Genomic DNA, 18,888 nt, shown 5'->3' with positions numbered 1-18,888 from the left:
AAGTAACATTTTTTACATCACAGTACATTGTGGTCAGCTGCTTCTCCTCGGATAAGTCCCGCCCCCTGGCGATTTGACTGACAGCTCTGATCCGGAGACGACAGGGTGGCCAGTCACGCTCTCGCCATGCAAATGAGCTGCGCTCGGGCCGGGCGGGTGCCCATGTGGACCAGCACCATGCCTTGTTGTTCTGAGTGCTGATTGGCTGGATGGCGCCTGATCGGGCTTCATGCGCTGCGGGCCAGCGGCGGAAAGAAAAACACGGAGAGACCTTTACGGCTACGGGGGTTGCCTTTCTCGAACCCCGCGGGGATAACGCCACTACACGAGGAGCCTCTTTGTTCACGGAGCTTGTAATTCAACTTCATGCGATTAGGAATGTTAATAAATGAACAATGGAAGGCGCTAATTTGCTGGTAAATTAGAGAGTGGAGGAACGGGGAGTGGTTCGGTCGCCGGATTTTGTGGGTGGCCATAGTAACAGGGCGGGGCAGTAATCCGGGAGGGGCGGGCCCTAACGAGAACACGACTCGCCTTGTTGTGTGTATTCCCGTGCTCGCATCGCCATCTTGTTGCCATCCTAATTTTTTACGTATGCGAGGATCTACTTTCCGTTCGGCCGGATTAAAAATCGCCCGTGTGCTTTCAGGAGAAACCCAAGGGACGAAAGGTTTGGGAGGGCTGGTGTGAACCGTGCATACGACGCTTACTACTGGGACGCTACTTACCTCCCCCCCTCCCTCGGTCTTTTTCCTCCTTCCGTCCCGGGCTACCGGGTCTCCTGCCGTGAGGTTTTACGCGCAATGAGCATCGATACGCTTCTGGAGGCGGCCAGGTATCTGGAATGGCAAGCCCAGCAGCAACAACAGACCACACGTGGTGAGTTGAACAGCAGACCAGGGGGTTCGTGCTCAACGTGCAGGGCAGTGGACAGTGTGTGTGTTGAATACCATACTCCCTTTTGAGGAACCGACACTCGTTACTACCAGCGGGTTGCATTTGTATTCGACCCGCCTATGAGGCGTTTGTTTGGGTTCCTGTCAAAAAAATAAAAATAAAATAAATAAGAAGGACTCACAGAAAACTACCACCAAACCCCAGGTGCTTACTTATTGCACAGCCTCCCCCGCTTTAATGCGGAAACGACTAAAGTTGTTTTTCCGAACAACTTTGCGCGCTCTCGGGAGTGTGTGTGTGTGTGTGTGTGTGTGTGTCAGTCATAGTTTCATCACTCCAGTGACTCACCGTACGCGCGCGCGTGTGTGTGTGTGGGTGAGAGGCAGGAACAGGAGACTTTGTGTGACTAACCGTGGTCCATTTATAAATTGTGTGATTGTCATAGGAGTCCCTGATGTGTGTGTTCAGCTCATACACGCGCTGTAACTGTGTAATACCCCCGTGCGCTTTTGGAAATCTGTAAAATCGGCAGTGAAACGGTTTATTATAATTTTATTTTTTCATATTTTTCCAATGAAAAATTTTCCCTGGATCAGTTTGCCCCAGTTTTTGTCCGTCGAGCGCCGGCAGGGCGGTGGCGAGCTGAGGCTGCTCTTTACATAATACCCTGACATTGCTCAGCTATCTTATGACACTCACTTGGGCGGGCCCTCGCGCGCTAACCCCGGCCCTCATTTGTATATCAGTGCTCGGACTTATGAATATTGGCTCGTGCTCCTCCGATTAGTTGTCAATCGACGTAAAGATCACTCACTGAACTGGATGAAGGGGGTTGGGGATGTAGAGGGTGGGGGAGGCTGCCTTTTTGTGTTTCTCCCCTCTGATGATGTGTCAGGCAAACCAGCCCCCCGCTCCCCTTCCCCCTCTCGGCGTGCTTCACCCTACCGCGTGCTAGGGCCCGCCCACTGCTACCACGTGCACACCCCCTCCTACCCCCCCCAATATACAAACTTACGCGCATGCACACACACCCTCCTCGTCCCCGCCCTTCCCATTCAGTCTGCTGACAGTGGCGGGTCAAAGAGAGAGAAAAGGGGGGTAAGTAGGGCAGCTCACCGCCCTCCTCCTCGGCCCAGCCTCAATGCAGAAGTTATGTAATTTACGTTTGCGTGCGACGGGCAAAACTGGAGCATGGTGTATATCTGTGTGTGTGTGTTGGGGGAATGTACTACAAGAGAGAATTCATCCGGGATACTCCCTTAAAAAGCATCCAGCTCATATTATTTTAAAAGCTGCCTCTGCTATTTTGATCTCTTTGTGGAATTTGCCCACTGTATCGGTCCCAAAAATGGATGACTTTGCATGCATCAGACATTGTATGGGTCATGTGGTGGTGTGTCATTTAAATTAGGGATGATGTTTCCTACCTACCTGTTTATAATTATTATTATTATTGATGATAATAATAATAATGATGTAAATAAGTGCTTTTTACACTGTTTTGTATTAGTATTATTATGCTGTAACAGAGGGATTTCCATTTTCTGAGATACAGTGTGACTTATCTTAACTTAGAAAAAAAGCTTCTCTTTCACTTTCAGCCTGTGTCATCACATAGCAGCTGTGCGAAAGCAATCATGATGATAAACACCATCTCTATGTTATATAGAGTATACTGTACTGAAAAACATTTTGTTACTTTAGTTTGTAGTTTTAATGATTATATTATTATTTAATGCAGAAGTTGTCGAAAAACTTGAAAATGTTCAAATGCAACTATGCATGTTCATATCCATGTGATATGTTGAGGCACTGGAGCCTAAATAAGCTTACACTGGATTAGAGGCGATATGTAGTAGGTACTTTATTAAATCCAAAAGTTGGGAAATCCCTGTTATTTTATCCAGAATTCTAACAAATTAGCTGAAATAAAGCTCAATAAGATGCACAAAATAAATTAGCTATTAATATATATAATGACTAAAGTGTGTAAAGATGCAAATAAACAAACATTTAAAGAAAAATTCTTTCTGTGTGTTCACATGTGACACCACTATGCAATATTTGAATATTTTTACGTTAAAAATATGACAAATTTGCTACAGATTAATTTTTTAGCATTGACTAATCAACAGTTGATTTAGGGATTTTTTTCATCATAGGAAGGACTTAACTTCTGCCTGTGCTGTTCAGAAGGAGTCGGAGGATGATTTCTCAGTATATAGATAACTTGATTATAACTCTGTGGGAGCTCTCTCAACATTGTTGCTATCAAATCTCATCGTTCAAAGGAATATATTCTCCCAGAAGTGATTAGAAATTTCTCTGTGGTCGTGATCGTATCATTGACTGCGCAGGCCTTTTGCCCGGGTTGCGTCATCAGGAGTTTTTATTCTCACGCAGAGAGGAAATGAAAGTGTTACTTAACGCGCAGCTAGGCATCTTGGCATGTGCTGTTTCTGTTTTGTTGGAGGTGGCTGGGATGTGTGTTGGCGTTGTGCAGGTTTGAGGAATCCCTGGGATCTTCTAATGTTGCTGTTTCCATGGTGACTGAGGGCTTTCCACATTACTTTCTAGTCTGCCTGCTACAGTGTGCAGTAACTACTCACTCATATCATCACTCACTGTGTGTATGTGTGTGTGTTTCTTTGCCTCCGCATAATGATGTCTTTGCCTTTGTTTGCAGCACAACAGTGCTTCATTTGTATGTTGTCACGCTGCCAGCTCTAGTTATCCCAGCCGAATGGCTCCTTCACAACAGTCCTCAACTCTTGGTCAGACGCCCTGACGCAGCCCAGGGCGAGAGGCTCTCTCAGTGCTGGACTGGTCCAATCACAGGGCAGACTGAGGGGTGTTCTCTCCAGTCAGGCAACAGATTCAGAGACAGTTAATGTGGTTATTTGCCCCTCCTCACTGTCTCATTCTCTGATGACATCATTCTTTGTACGTGTTTGTGTGCAGGAAGTGTTGGTGTGCATGATACAGACAAAGTAAAATCCATCATGTCAGATTCGGTAGCGTAGCAGTGAAGCTGCTAAGAGGACCTGTAGGGAACATAGGTCATATGTTGGTTGATAAATTACAAGTGATTAATGAAATCAGAATTTATGAAGAGTGCTTTCTGCATTTAGCACAGATCACTTTTTTCCAAATTGGCTTTTCATCAAAGGAAAATCACCAGGGCTGTGATAAAAATGTAACAGGGGGTTAATTTACTCAGGCATTGAATAAATTTCTTTTTTCAAATGGCCAGAAATGAGAGGAAAATGCAATACCTCCTTTTCTGTCAGACACCCCAGACTCAACATCTTAATTGTATGTGAACCAGTAGTGATAAGGAGCATACCCCTCCCACCCCACACAGGTCCATTGTGCGCTAGGAGACCACTGCAGATGTGTGTATATCCATGCACCTGCATTCTCAGTATATACATTTTCACACATGGGCTGAAGCCCTAAACATTTGTACCCTGTAGAGTTTCAGATATGAGAAATGTCTGACATAGCTGAACATTAAACAGATTTTGTCCTGCCAGATCCTTGCTACACAGTCAGTGTGACGTCTGATTGTGTTGCAATCCACAGTGAGTGAGTGGGCGTAGTGTGTCCTGCCTCCTGCATGCTCTATTCAGACAGCACCCTCGCCTAAACCAAACTGAGTATTTCCAGTAGTGAGAACCAATCTGATGTGGACTATTTTGTGTTGTGTGCTACGTTTGGACAATGACGCCGCCTGTTAATGAGCAAAATGTGCAGAAATACTGTGTGAAAACTACTTTTAACTACTGAAAGGCCAGTCTCGCCAGATTATCATATACATCGCATTCCTGCTTGTCTCCTTACATACTACTGTTGTCACACTGATTCTGAAATCCTGGGCTGATGTTATAAAAGCTTGGCTCATAGTCGGCACTGATGGCTGCATTTTATTCTGTTTGATTGTTTCATTTTTATAGTTATTTACTCTTCTTTTGTGCCAGAGAATCTTTATTATATCAAGTAACTAAAGGTCTTTTCAGCTCTTTATCACACTGTCTTTGAACAGAGAACAGATGCATTTCAGTTGCTGACATCAGTAATTGTAGACGACAGTCAACAAGACTGTTATCAGCCAATAGTGATAGTCATCCATCCTTGTTCTTCTTACTTGTTTGATGTTATTCGTTATTTAACTTTAACTTACTTCTTTCCTCCTTTAGAAGAAGAGCAGCTTGAAGACAAGGAGCTCATCAGAAGGGAGGCGGAGTCAAAGCATGTGGAACTTGTGGCCTCACCATCTCAGCCAGTAGGAGCCAACCATGTCACCTGGGGTGATGAAACTCACCGTCAACAGCCGCATCACCTTCCTGCCCCACCGCCCCCGTCTCTACCTACTCGTCAACTCCCCATTGCCGTCATCCCAATGGTGCCGGTTGTCACCGCGACGCCTTCAGTCCCGCCCCTTCCGCTCAAAACGCCGATTGCTGCAGCAGCAGCGACGCTCAACAGCTCCCCGCCAGTCAAGAACTCTTCCTCCCCTCCACCTCAGCCGGCGACTCGTCAACTGTTGTGCTCCCCTCAGATCAAAGTGGAACCCAGTGAGCAGCTGATAGATGTAAAGCCTGGAGCATCACAGCTTCAGGTTCAGATCAAATACCCGGCCCCCATCAGCACTAATGGCTCCCAACATGCACTGGTTCCTCATCAGGCCCCACCCACACCTCAGCCACGGCCTAACGGGGTGACCATGGAGGAAATGAAGGGAATGGAAGGGAAGAGGAGACCAGGAGGGTGAGTTTGTTTGTGTGTCTGTCTCTGTGTGTGTTAAATAAGATATAAAGAGTGATCGGCTTATGGTTGATTATTTATTTTGCATTTCCAGGGCGGGGACCAGAGAGGTGCACAATAAACTGGAGAAGAACAGGTTAGTCAGAATGATGGTAACCCCTCTCATGTTGAAAGAAATTGAGGAAAACTTGCCCTCCACATACACACATGTTCTGGGTGTTTTTCATGAAAGCATTTAACGAGGGCAAAGGTCACGGCAGTTCCTGAACTAATATAAATCCATGAAATCCTTCATCAAAAATGCAAAATTGGAGGTTTGAAATTTGTTGGTAAACATCCCACGCAAAGAATCAACCTTCTTAAAAATGGTGAATATTCACAGTTGAGCAAAGACTACCATATGAAGTTCGACTCTTACATTTCTGCCTCTTCAGGCGAGCGCACTTGAAGGAGTGTTTTGAGACACTGAAGAAAAATGTTCCGAACATTGATGAGAAGAAAACCTCCAACCTCAGTGTTCTCCGCAGCGCTTTGCGTTACATACAGGTAAGGACAGTTTCAGCTTTCGCCAGCAAGCTCTTCATGTTACTTTGTCAGGACTTTAATTAACTGGTTGAGCTCTGGGCACCTCATAGGTCATAGGTCCAGTGTTATTGGTGTGGTTAGTCTCTTGTGACAGTGATACAGTGTTTGCTACATGCTTGTGAATCAGTGAATATAATGTAATACTTGGAGGCTTCTTTGTTTCCAAGACCTTAGTCTATACAGTGGTAACCAGTTGTTCCAACACCGCCCTGTAGTCATGTAGGGATAGAAAAGAAACAGGCTGAACTAAATTGGTGGTTTTCAAAGTTTTTGTTCCAAGTCACATCAGAGGGGAAACTAAAAGTTCAAGGCACACCTTTATCCACGAATGTCTTCTTTAGATTGTCTTGTTAGATGAAGGGACTTCATCTGAAGCTCATTTGTGGCAACTGGACCTCAGTTTTTTATGTAACAGTGTTACAACTTTATTAACATATTCCTTGCCTCAATCACCTTTGCGGACACTTTGGTTCAGCTCCATGCTTTCCTCCATCTCAACTTGACTCAATACAGCTCGACTCGACTTGACTCTGTTTCAGTCGGTTTCCATTACAACTGAGTACCACCTAATGTGCTTGGGGTCGTTATAGCAACATGGCCGAAAGTCCCGTGCTGTCATTTGTATGCCACAGGAACGCCACAACAAAGGAGGACGTCGAGGCGATGATATAACTGCGCTCAGTGTGTGGCTTTTTGTCAAACCCAGTGGCCATGGTGTTGTTTTTTTCTGTAGCCATTTCTGTCGCTCCGAGGTTTTAAAAAAATGGGGGTTTTGATTTTCATGAAGGAGACTTTCTGTGCTGTACCTGTGCTGGTACCAGGTACTTTTTAGTGCCTGTTTGGTCAGACAAGTACCAGTACCTGGTACTTGTCGCTGTGCCAAGCTGACCCGAGTAGGTACTAATGGAAAAGAGCTGCAAGTGTCTTTTTAGCCTGGTTTGGCACAGTGTTAGCACCCGGCACTTTCTCTGACAGATGGCGTTCTTGGGCTCAGGGTTTTGCCTTTTCCAGTTCAGCTGAAGTAACACGGGTTGCTGTCTCCAGACAGTTCACTGACAGTTAGTTTTTTCTAATTTGCAGTGGCTCATTTGCACTGTTTGTTAGTTACACAAGAACATCACTCTTATTACTCTCCCCCTCTCAGTCAGGGCCTTTGGTGTGTCTTCTTCTAATTCCCTTCATTCAGCAACTGAATGAACTTATTTTTATGCTTTAAACTAAAAACTACTGGTACAACAACTCAACATTTCACTCTTAACTTTTTGTGTATATTGCAGTATTAATGTAAGGCTGTGACAAAGTCCCACAGCACACCTGGACTTGCATCACGTCACACCGGTGTGCCTCAGCAAATCTTGTGGGAACCACTGAACTAAATAACATGAAAGGATAAAATGGCAACTTTTTTTGTTCTAAGATCTAACGTTGCACGTTGAGGCAGGGGGCTGATGGTACTTGGGTGGAGGGACGACTGTACAGCCCGAAGAGTGGAGTTTTCAGTCTGCAAAAGTAGACGAATGAGGACTTCTGTACTTTTTTTTTAGCAGAAATAAATGTCAGGCTGGAGCTACTGTCTATGCAGGGGGTTACTTTATTGCAGTGTAAGCTTTAAGATTTTGAGTCCAATGAAATACGCAGCGGAAAGTCAGTGGAAGGAGCTAAATTAGGCCGTGAGATGAGGGAATTTATTCAAAACAAGATGACTGCAAGTTCATGGGCTGCTCTCCAGGGAGCCGAGCGCAGAGGGATTTCAGGCCATCTTTAAGATGATGATGGTTGTTAGGCAGAGCCAAGCTGCGGTTGAGGAAACACAAACAGCACATATTAGATACACGTTTCTTACTTTAGAGGTAATGTACAGTGAAAGTGGATTGTTAGTACGGGTGAAAGGTGAGTCAGTATGTCTGTAGTCTAGCCTTTCATGCTTGTTTGTACAGCAGTGTTTAACCTCACTGCACTGCACACACAGTTTGCAACCTTTCACCTCCAATTTAACTTGTCTCGATATTCTGGCACTAGTTATACTGATGGGAAGAAGAAGTTGCATAAACTTTGTTGTTTTTTTTAAATTTTATTTTAATTGCAGAACTATTTGAAAGACCATCTTTCTAGGTGATCGTGTAACATCCAGTGATTTTAAAATCATTCAGCCATATCAATATATTCGAGGGGGTGTGTGCACAAACAGAAAAACATTAAGTATCGGCTGCTTTTTATCTGTTTTGCAGGATTATAAATGAGATATTTTAGGATTTGGGGCTATTTGTCAGACACAACAAGACATTTGAAGTTTCGTGGAGCAGCAGAGTAATCATTAGTTTAACAGACACACGGCTAGTGTATGTCAGCGTTGCTTGCAGTACTTTCCCCAGCCCACACTGTACTGCAGAGCTGGTTGGGTAATATCTTAGAGGGATGCTTTTCCTTTATCACACTATGTTGAGGCTGATGAATTGCTTCACTTTTCCTCTGTTTTCCTTTGATGGTTTCATTGTGGCATACTCTCCTCTGATTTATAATATTTGCTGGCTTTATTGTAGGTGAATGACTGTGTTTAGATGCGTACAATCACCCAGTCTTCTCCTGTTTTTTTTCTTTTCATGAAGAATAAAAAGCCTGATTATTCATATCCCTGCGTGCACGCTCATAACGGTTTTCAATTTTCTGATCGTCTGCCTGCAGGCGAGTCGTGATTTCATCTCAGCTTCGATGGTCTGAGCCAAAAACAGAAACTGGAGATGGTGTTTTCGTACTCCGGGTAGCACATCCAGGTTTCTCAAATGATTGATGATGGTGTTTCCATGCACAGCAATCATAATCAGGACCCTAATGCACATTCGTCCTTTTCTCTTCTCACCTCTCCCCATGTGAACCTGTAAACCTCTTCCCCCTCCTTCTCGCGGAGCCATGTGAGACCTGAGCACATGGCTAGCGCAAGGCCGATGATGTCACCACAGCTCACCCACTCCAGTAGCTCTGCATCCCTAGATTGCAGAGAGAAGGAGATGGGCAGTGATGGGTTCAGTGTTTACGCTAATGGAGCGACGCATGCACATATATCAGCTCCTCTTTGTCTCAGCCTTTTCTTATCCACATCTGTGTCCGTCTTGTCCTGTGTCACCCCGCTGTCTCTTGCCTTTAGAGCACTTGGTAACTATGGCAACAGGCGGCAGGTGGCCGGGGCACTGTAGTGAGTCCGTTCCTCCGTGTTTGTCTGCATGAGGGAGTGTGCCGGATGCAAGACTAAACGAGTCAAATTCTGCTCATATTGGTCTTTCTGTCAGCAGTTATGGATGATGGGGCACACATGGGTGCTTTCAAGACATGGATAGTCCTGCTGCCTTGTCCTCATATCAGATTACAGATGCATATGATTAAGAAAAAACCTTCCAGGGCAAATCTAATCTCACCTGAGTCATTTTCACCTTCTTTTTTTTTTTTATTACAGGGAACTTTCTGAAATGAGGACGGATAAAAGAGCGATAGATGAAGCACTGGAGGATAAGGGGGGAAGGGTCTTGAGGGAGTGGCGGATGTGGGGAGGGGGAGGAGGAGGAGAGGGGAGTGTGGGATGGAAGTGTGGAAGAAAGAGGAGGAGGGGGTTGGGAGGGATCCAAGAGCACCCGACTGGCAAACATCCAGTCGCATCACTCCTTATATGTAATTGCCCCTGCGCTTCACCCAATTAGAGGGCTCCTTATGTTTTTTACAAACTGCTACTCAAGCAGCCAAATCCTCACAAATGGGGTTGCCAAGGAAACAGCTATGGGTGGCAGCTGTTTCCTTGGTGATTTAGTGCAGGACTAATGGTGTCTGGGTTGATGCGAGAAGACCTTGAAATGATGTTCATGGATGCACATTCGCACTTCGGACACACTTGTAGTTCTTCGGAAGTCCTTGTGTTTCAAAGAGTCTGTCTGCTGTGTCAATTAAGTGCCACATCTCCAGCCCTGGAGTGCGTTAATGCTACGTGGAGCTCCGCAGATCTATGGTTACATGTTGTATGTGTGTAGTAACACTTTGCAGAAGTGTCTAAATTACTGTTAAAACAGACGCATTTGATTAAAGTGGGTTACTCGCGCTTTTGTTTGTCCTTTAGTTTAGCGCATGTAGTGGAGAAGACGGGCGTATTAAAAATGTCCACTACAGCTGTTGATTGTTTCTCATCCCGGCATCTTTTGAGCTCCATGTCAGTAAAATCCATGCCAATTCATTTTCCTTCTCAATCTACATCTGACCTACTATGCATATCGCACACAGATGATATGCTGTTGGATCAGGGGAAGACCGACTGCAAGTGCATCTGCTTTGGTTGTCTTCTGTAACGTTACTCACTGCACAGCCAGAGATGCTGATCAAACCAAAGTCTGTATTAAAACAAGCTTCAAATTTGTGACAACATGTATTTTTATCAGAACAGAAAGCTGCCCTTAAATGTGCTCTACTCAGAGTTTTTTTATGTATCAAATGCTTTTATGTTTCTTTGAATACTAATTTTAGCTAAAGGAGTTCACTAATGACTAATGTCAATAAACTGGCTCCAAAGAGCAACAGAGACTCCTCGTGAGGATAAAAAAAGAAAAACTAATGTGAATGCAGTGACGAAGTTAGCTAAAGACAGTCGAGCGAAGCCCTTCTGGCCAAAGGCGGGTTAAAATGGGAACAGCGTTATGATTCATGGAGGGACTTTTGTTTAGTTTTGTGGATCAAAACTGAGCCTGAGTAGTCTTTCTCCTGGTTCATTTTAGCTACCACAGAACAACAGAAGGTATCCAACATAGCAGGTAGTTTCTTGAGTGGAGTACTTGCTATGTGACAATGGTCAACTAATTGTTCTGAGCTGCTGGAGCTGGTAACCCTTTTCAAATAACTTTATTAGCTAGATGCATACTTGTAGCTTAGCAAAGAAGCATATTTATGGAGGGGATAGCTTCAGCACGTTCAAGTTTATTGTAAGTACACCGATACTGGGTATGCAGTATTTATACTAGTCTCACCGCTGCTCTACAGCATGACGTGTAGTATTTACAGTAATCGCTGGTAACACTGCATGCATATAAAACATTATGTTTGCTGCCACATGAGAATTTGGTGGGTGCTGTCATGTAATGTTTCCACTGTGTAATCACCATTTATGTTTTGGTTAGTGTGGTTTAAAAGATCAATAAAAAGATAAAGATCCACTTTTGCTTCTCAGATGGCTAAAAACACGGAAATCCACAGACTTCTATGAAGTTAGTTAAGGCAATGAGTCTGTACTATCTGTGGACTGTTTGTGCTTATGTGTGTAGTTACGCCTTCACTTTAGAAGTCGGATGTCGTAGCTGACTTCACATTCCAGTAGTAGTTTGAAAATCATGGAAAAATGGGATTTGTTTTGTTCTGTAGTACAGTAAAACTAACACTGCCTCACTCGTAATATGGTGCTTGGTTTTTGTTTGTTTGTTTTTGCACTTAAAAGCACCACTGGAGCACATTCACAGACAAACTGGTCAGTGCTCTGCATATGGTTTATTTAGCCAATATTGGATTGCTGAGTCGGGTTCGGTAGGGTTGCGCTGAACATAGAAGCCTGACTTCAGTTCAAAATTCGAGCTGGAAACTCATAAATCTTTATTTCAACATCAAATGAAATTCACCAGTACCTCCCAAAGGCCTGCTTTGAAGCCCAGATCAATGTTTTGATTGATGCCAGCTCGTTCACGTTAACATCATTAATAATAATTTTACACTGCGTACACAGAGAACCTCTAATGCAAAAGCACCAGTGTTGTTTAACTGTGTGGTTACATGTGATTTGTAAATGTAACCTGGCCCTATGCTGACAAATCACTGGAACTGATTTGCTGTAATTTCCAGCGCTGCCTCCTCGTCACTTATGACCTCTAAAACTACTCGCACGATCAGGCTTCACACAGCTGCGTGCGTGGACGCACAAGGACGGGAGGGCGTTGGTGTGAGCGGTGTTGAGCTGTTAAGTGATTTGAGTGCTACTAACCTGCACCTTGTGAACTCTTCACAGAGGGCTGTGGGGAAGGTGGGTTCGCGTGTGAGGCCATCACGTGCCTGCGGAGAGTAAACAGCTTTTCCTGCAGTAAGATCATGTGTCCCCATATGCTCATTTTGTGTAATCTCGCTTGTATTTCCAGCCTTACCTCAGTTCCCTTTTGTTTATTATCCTTTCGGCGGTTCGCTTCGTGTTTGCGGTAATTGTCAGATAAACACAGCCACAACAAAAAAGACAGCGCAATTACACCCGTGATATACATTTATCAGCAATGTCCTCCATAACAGCGGCACAATTACCAGCAATCAGACCACCACAAACAAGCTTATGCTGGCTCAAAATGGGCCTCGGGGGGGGTGAATGCACACATAATCACGACAGGTCTGCATATATTTTCCTTACTTAGCAGAAGTCTGTGTTATTTCAAGCCATTTGATTAGCTGTAGTATTGTAATTTAAAACCCAACTTAAAATTTGATTTGTCTTACAATCCTTGTGATTTTCCTTCTGTTTTCAAAGTTAAACCCTCGTGGTGGGTGCCAGAATAAAGTGCAAGTGGCACACACCTAATACCTCCTGGATTTGTTCAGCAGTTACACTATAAGAGGTGGCACTCTGAGACAGTCTGATACATCACTGAGGATCATTTGCTCCCTCATTAGGACAGGAAGCCATTTTCTGCCAAGCCTTTTTTTCTCCAAGTTTTCATGCTGGCTATTCAACATCTCAACCAGATATTTAGTTTCCAGAATTAATCAGCTTCACACAACAAAAGCATACTATTCTACTTTTCTCCTCCCATTCCCCGCCCGTACCTTCCCCTCTACCTCCTCCCATGCGTCATTCCTCACCAGTAATCTGCCTTAATGTCCTTAGCCTGTCATAGTGTTTGGAGTTCATGCGTCAGCTGACCTACACAGAAACTGGGTCACGACGATGGTGTGGCGGGGCTGGGAAAGCTCTGCTCTTTCTTCCTAAATCTTTCCATGAAGCTTCCGTTCTTCTTGCGTTTCCTGCCATGTTTATAATCATTTCATTTTCCTCCACAAACACACATTCAGCTCACTCTTGCTGCATGGCGGTGCTCTGGAAATTAATGCATTAATTAATAACAGATTTCAGTAATCCAGTGACAGAACTGTAGCAGTAATTAGGAACTATTATCAACCCCAAAGTGATTTGGGGTTGATAATACACAGGAGGGTGTTTTTTCGCACTCTGGCCTCACTCCACTGGAAAAAACTAGCGTGATATCCAAGAAATGGGAGGAGCTTAGGTAAATGACTAAATGCCACTAAAGCAGTGTGGACATGCTTGAATTTGCAGGCGTGACTTCCTGCTGGTGTATGAATCTGGGATAGCATGGATAATGTTTGTTTAGAAGTACAGGGAAAAGAAAAGTTGTGTTGTAATGCTGTTTATTTACAGTGTGGGTATTTAAAACGAATTCTAACCTGAAACAGTATTGGGTGTATTCTGAAAAAGCCACATGGGTTATTAGTTAAAAGAGGCAAAAATGAGGGAGTTTCCCTTTTCTCTGACCTTTCTTTGCTGTTAGCTGTTGATTAAAAGTCCCCTGTCTGTTTCATATTAACACACTTCCACTGTTTCACAGAGCCAAATCCCCCCACGCTTCCCTCAAAGGCACAAACTTGAAACAGCTGCTTAAAACCAGGCAGCATCAGTCAGAGCTAATGAAGTAAGGGCAGGTTTTTCTTAAAAAGAAACTCGGCGATAGGATTATTCGTCGTCATATTGATGTAAATGATTTTTTAGATAGCCTCATTTGAGACTGCACTACTCACCAGTTAGCGTTAACATTAAAAGCACCTGCCTGATGCTGTGTAGGATCCCCCTGTGTACCTCAGATAAATCTGACCCAGTGCATCCTTTAGGTTCTTTGGGTTGCAGGATGAGGCCTCCTGGTCTTATTTCAGCTGTTGTTGGTAATTGCTTAAGACATTTTTCTTTTTCTTTGTATCATAAATGCAGATATTATGACATATTATATTTTTAACAGTCCACACCTGTTCTCTTTGTCATCCTTTAAGACTCTGAAGCGCAAGGAGAAGGAGTACGAGCACGAGATGGAGCGTCTGGCTCGAGAGAAGATCGCAACGCAGCAGCGGCTGGCCGAGCTGAAGAACGAGCTCAGCCAGAACATGGACGCCATAGAAATCGACAGAGTCCTCAGACAGACCATCCAGCCAGAGGACGACCAGGCCTCCACGTCCACGGCCTCAGGTAAGGGAACAGACTGCAGCAGATGTATGTTTGTGTTTTCAAACCGAATCGCAGGAGAGAAGGGAGATCAGAGAAGTTTGTTTTTTGATGTAGCAGTCGTTACATGTGGTTTGAATTTCACTTTACGTAAACGTTCATATCATGATCACTGTTTCTGCTCTAATCTGCAGAAGGAGAAGATAATTATGAGCAGGACATGGACGAGGACGTTCCCGCCCCTCCTGCTCCCACGCCCCTCCCCAAACCGGCTCCTCCCATTTTACAAGCTCAGCCGCTCATCACCCCTCACCTGGCGATCCAGCACGCCACACTGCCTATCCTCACCAGCGCCTCCCCCGCGGGTCCCCCTCCACCTCAAGCCATTGCCCCTGCTCCAGCCCCAGGTCAACCCCCACCGCCACCTCCTCATCCTATCCAGGCCCCAGCCATGCAGGTCCAGCCCACCGTCATCGCTCACGCCACCGTCTCCCACGCTTCAGTCATCCAGGCTGTCAATAATGCCCTTCCTGCCAATCACAAACACCTAACGCATATCGCCCCATCACCTGGCCCCAACTCTTCCACCCCTCAGGCGATCACAGCGGCTCCGGCTGCCCCCGCCACCGCCACTCACCAGCCAATAACTGCCCAGCCCATCGGACACATCACTGTCCATCCGGTGGCCCACCTGGGCTCTCCTTTGGCATCCCACCTCCCGACTCTCTACCCCCAGGGCATGTCTGTGTCCCAGCCCACCATGGTGGGCCACATCGCCCACACCTTCGCCCACCACACCCTGCCTCACGTCCAGGCCAATCCTCAAGCTAACACTAACGGCGCCCAGGTGAACAGCGCCACTGTGGTGAGCCAGGGAAGCCCGTCGCTAGGGAAACCCACAGCAGTGCTGGCCCCCCACCCACAGCTGGTTGGACAGGCTACTGTCCTGAACCCTGTCACCATGGTTACAGTCCCAACCTTTCCTGTCAGCACGCTCAAACTGGCCTGAAACAGACAATAACAGACAGGACGGAGCGATGGATGTGAGACAGGAGAACGAGTTTTCATCTCCTGTCAGTCGCAGAGAGTCTCTGACAGACACGTGAACATTTGAGCATCAACTGTTTCTGGACTTTGTGTGATGAATATCTTCTGAGATATTTCAGTCACAGCTCTGTTAGTTTCTGAACAATTACATTAAAGCTGAGTCAGCAGGTTGGGCCATTGTTTGTGAACATGCGACTGTGACGTTTGTCTCCCCCGCAAACACAGGAACTCTTTTACCTTTTTATCTTCCTTCCTTCCTTTTCTCTTTATTTTACCGCCAGAGGCACTAACACAATAAGCTCAGTTTGCACTCAGGCATCAAGGATTTACCTTAACTGGTCATTCAGTCATTTAGGGGAAATGATTACAGCGAGACAGAGAGAGGACTTTGACCTGTTCCTACAGTGTGCCAGTTGTTTTGTAGACATATTCATGAGCTCGTGTGGGACATGTAACGTCACTCCTGTGTTTAAAGGGTGGAGCTGGAGTTGGATTCAGTGGTCTCATCCAGATAAATCACACACAGGGCCGCTTATCAGTTAATTACATCACATAACATTACATAGTTAATTAGGGCTAAAACATTGTCACGTACTGATGCAGTTATTTAGTTTTTTCTACCAGGAACACGACAGGAAAGTTTTTTGTTCTTCCCCTTTCGCTTTTGCCATGATCTAAGTTCGACACGTGGCAGATGAAGTAACTCTTTAAACATCTTGCAAATAGTTTAAGGAAAAGAATTTGAGGATGGTAGTGCAATAATAAAACCTGACACGCTGCAGTTCAGAATACAAAAAAAGGAGACAGCACATCTTTTTAAAGGCAAATTCTGCAGTGGAGTTATTTTTTTCATTTTCTTTTTATCCACTACCTCAGAAGGCTTTTATTTTGGAGGGCGACTCCAAAACAGCGGATTTGCTCCAGAGAATTGGGGCAGTGATTGCTCGGTTTGGTCAGCGTACAGTAGTGTCTGTTATTGATGGCCCTGTGGAGAAGTTGTGTCATGTTAACCACAAATAAAAGTAGGGCAGTAAGTTTGAAGCGAGCAGGAGCTGAGTCAGAAAAGCAGCTGAGGATAGAAGCTGGCAACTGAGATTTTCCAGCTATTTGTTGAAAAAAAATAGTTAAAAGTAGGAAGAGCGTGCAGTGCAGTCAGCTTTGATCTGGTTACCTACACCCACAGTGAAAAGCTTGCCTTCTGCTGGGGTTTTTTAAAGAAAGATGTTAAAGGGTCTTGGCTATCTTTCACTGCCAGATTCAAAACCTGAGAAGATCAGAGTTGCCCAGTTACCCACAGGTCATTTGAGTGCATCAACTCCAGTCTGCACACACTGGTGGTTATTGAGGCTTAAAGCGGCTTAACGAGCCCTCAGGAAACCTGCTAGGACCGCTCCGAAGCTCGGCGGTGTTTGTGCGTTTTAATAGGATTGTTTATTAGCTAAGACATTTTGAAACCAACCAAGGCCTATTTTAGACTGAGCGAGACTGTACGCAGAAAATTGTCTGCATACCTGCTCTCAAACAGTCAGGCAGGTTTCCTTTTGTCCCTTTGATGAGTGATGTTCCCTCAGCACACTGTGGGGAAAACAGGTTTCCAGCCTCTTTAGTGTAAGGCAACAGCTCCCTCTGCTGTCGTTACCCAGGCACACACAGCACACAAGTTTCCGATGACGCTTTTAAAAAATGTGAAAATGCTTTTTTTTTCTCTTTTTTTTTTTAACTTAACAGAACAAAAAAAAATATATGACTGTATGGAAGCTTGTTTATGCCACTAAAGAAAAACCCTCCCCGCAATGTTGCCGTTCAGACTTCTGAGAACATAACTTTAAATGGTTAGTATTTCGAAATTTCAGCTTTCTCTGAAGTTTCGCTCAGTAAGATGACATTTTGAAGAAAAAAAAAAAAATTACATTCTTCCAGTGGTAGAAACAACCTTCCATAGAGATGAACTTTATCACTTTATCTACTTGTTTTGGAGGGCGATGCAAGGCCAAAAATGCAGCTTTTCATTCCAAGAGAAATTTGGAAGAGATGTCCGACAAACGCTGAACACCAAATCTTCAGCCCCAGTCCAGAAAATGTGTTTAAAAAAAAAAAAAATTTATTTAAATTAAAAAAGCAGAAAGTGTGTTCGTGTGTGAGCGCATTCTCACAGCCTTCTCGCCAGCCTATTCATCAGATTTCTCTTCGGTATAACGTCATCAGTCTTGCGTGGCTCTGCTCCTCACCTCCTCTGCTGGTTTCCGTGTGTTACGTATGTATATGTGACTGTATTCAGTATGTTTTATATTCTGTACTATAGCTAATCCTATTGTACCTGTAGCATGGCTCTGTTTTTTGTTTAGGTTTTTTTGGGAGGGGGGTGTTTACCCTTTGCCCTGTGCATGATTGAATGTGTGTGTGAGCGTGTAGCTAGCAGGTTATTTTTTTACACAGAGGTGATTTATGGTATGAGCCTGTTTGGGTGCTATCGTGTGTGCCTCTACTCAGTTTTCCTGAACACTGTGACAGCTCTGGCAAAACACGTACACATCGAGCGAATGGAAGAGACAAAGATTTACTGTCACACTCGTTTTTCTTTTTCTTTATTCTCCTTTTTTTTTTTTTTTTTTTTACCATTTAAGGTTTCCATATTTGTGAGTTGGACTGAGACATGAAATGTAGGGGGGGCAAAAAAAAAGCTGTTGATCCTTTCTTGATAACCTAATAATGTCTAATATTTGAGTTTTTGTAATATTTGTATGTATGTATGAAAGTTTTGTAAATTTGTGATTGTATGCACGTTTTGGCAAATGAGTGTATGTATCTTCAAAATTTTAAAAATGCTTGTTTCCTTTTTTTTGGTTTTGTTTTGCATGTAGATTCTGTTTAGTTTCTTTTGATTAGAAGTTTTGTTTTAATGTTTTATTTCTGGGACCATGTACAATACTATATAACGTGGGCAGAATCTTGGACCTCATGCTACATTGATATTATATATGAATATAAAAACATCTTTTCCCTATGGAGAAAGTTTTAAGTTATATATCGCCTGTACACTTTGGGCTGCCTTTTAGATCTAACTGTCCACTGTTTAAGATAACCATGATAATAATGGATTAAAAAAAACATATTAATGAAGAATTATGCTGATGAAATAATAAAGATTCTTAATAAATCTTATTACATTTACAACACATTTTGCTTCTGTGTGAGTGGTTTTCAGAAGAAAAATATAAACGGGCTTAAGACAGTTTTTTTTTTTTTTAACAGATTTTTTTTACTTTCTTTACAAAACAGCAAAATTGAACATTAAAAATACAAAAAAGTCAACTCACAAGAAATAAAAGCATGAAAAACTGTTTAAGTTGAAACATTAAAAAAAA

General features: G+C 43.9%; 1 protein-coding gene across 1 annotated transcript; it reads left to right on the top strand.

The window, feature by feature from the left end:
• Nucleotides 1–519: 519 nt before the first annotated feature.
• mntb (MAX network transcriptional repressor b) lies at nucleotides 520–18,701 on the top strand. Its single transcript, XM_031736007.2, has 6 exons — nucleotides 520–879; nucleotides 5,097–5,667; nucleotides 5,759–5,800; nucleotides 6,099–6,210; nucleotides 14,308–14,500; nucleotides 14,671–18,701. Exons 1-6 carry the CDS (start codon nucleotides 804–806, stop codon nucleotides 15,483–15,485), a joined length of 1,809 nt encoding a protein of 602 aa, XP_031591867.2. The 5' UTR covers nucleotides 520–803; the 3' UTR covers nucleotides 15,486–18,701.
• Nucleotides 18,702–18,888: the final 187 nt, after the last annotated feature.

This window comes from Oreochromis aureus, linkage group 10, assembly GCF_013358895.1.
Source record: "Oreochromis aureus strain Israel breed Guangdong linkage group 10, ZZ_aureus, whole genome shotgun sequence".
NCBI lineage: Eukaryota > Metazoa > Chordata > Actinopteri > Cichliformes > Cichlidae > Oreochromis > Oreochromis aureus.
Note: the sequence above shows the minus strand (reverse complement) of the source record. Positions and strands in the feature narration are given on the sequence as shown.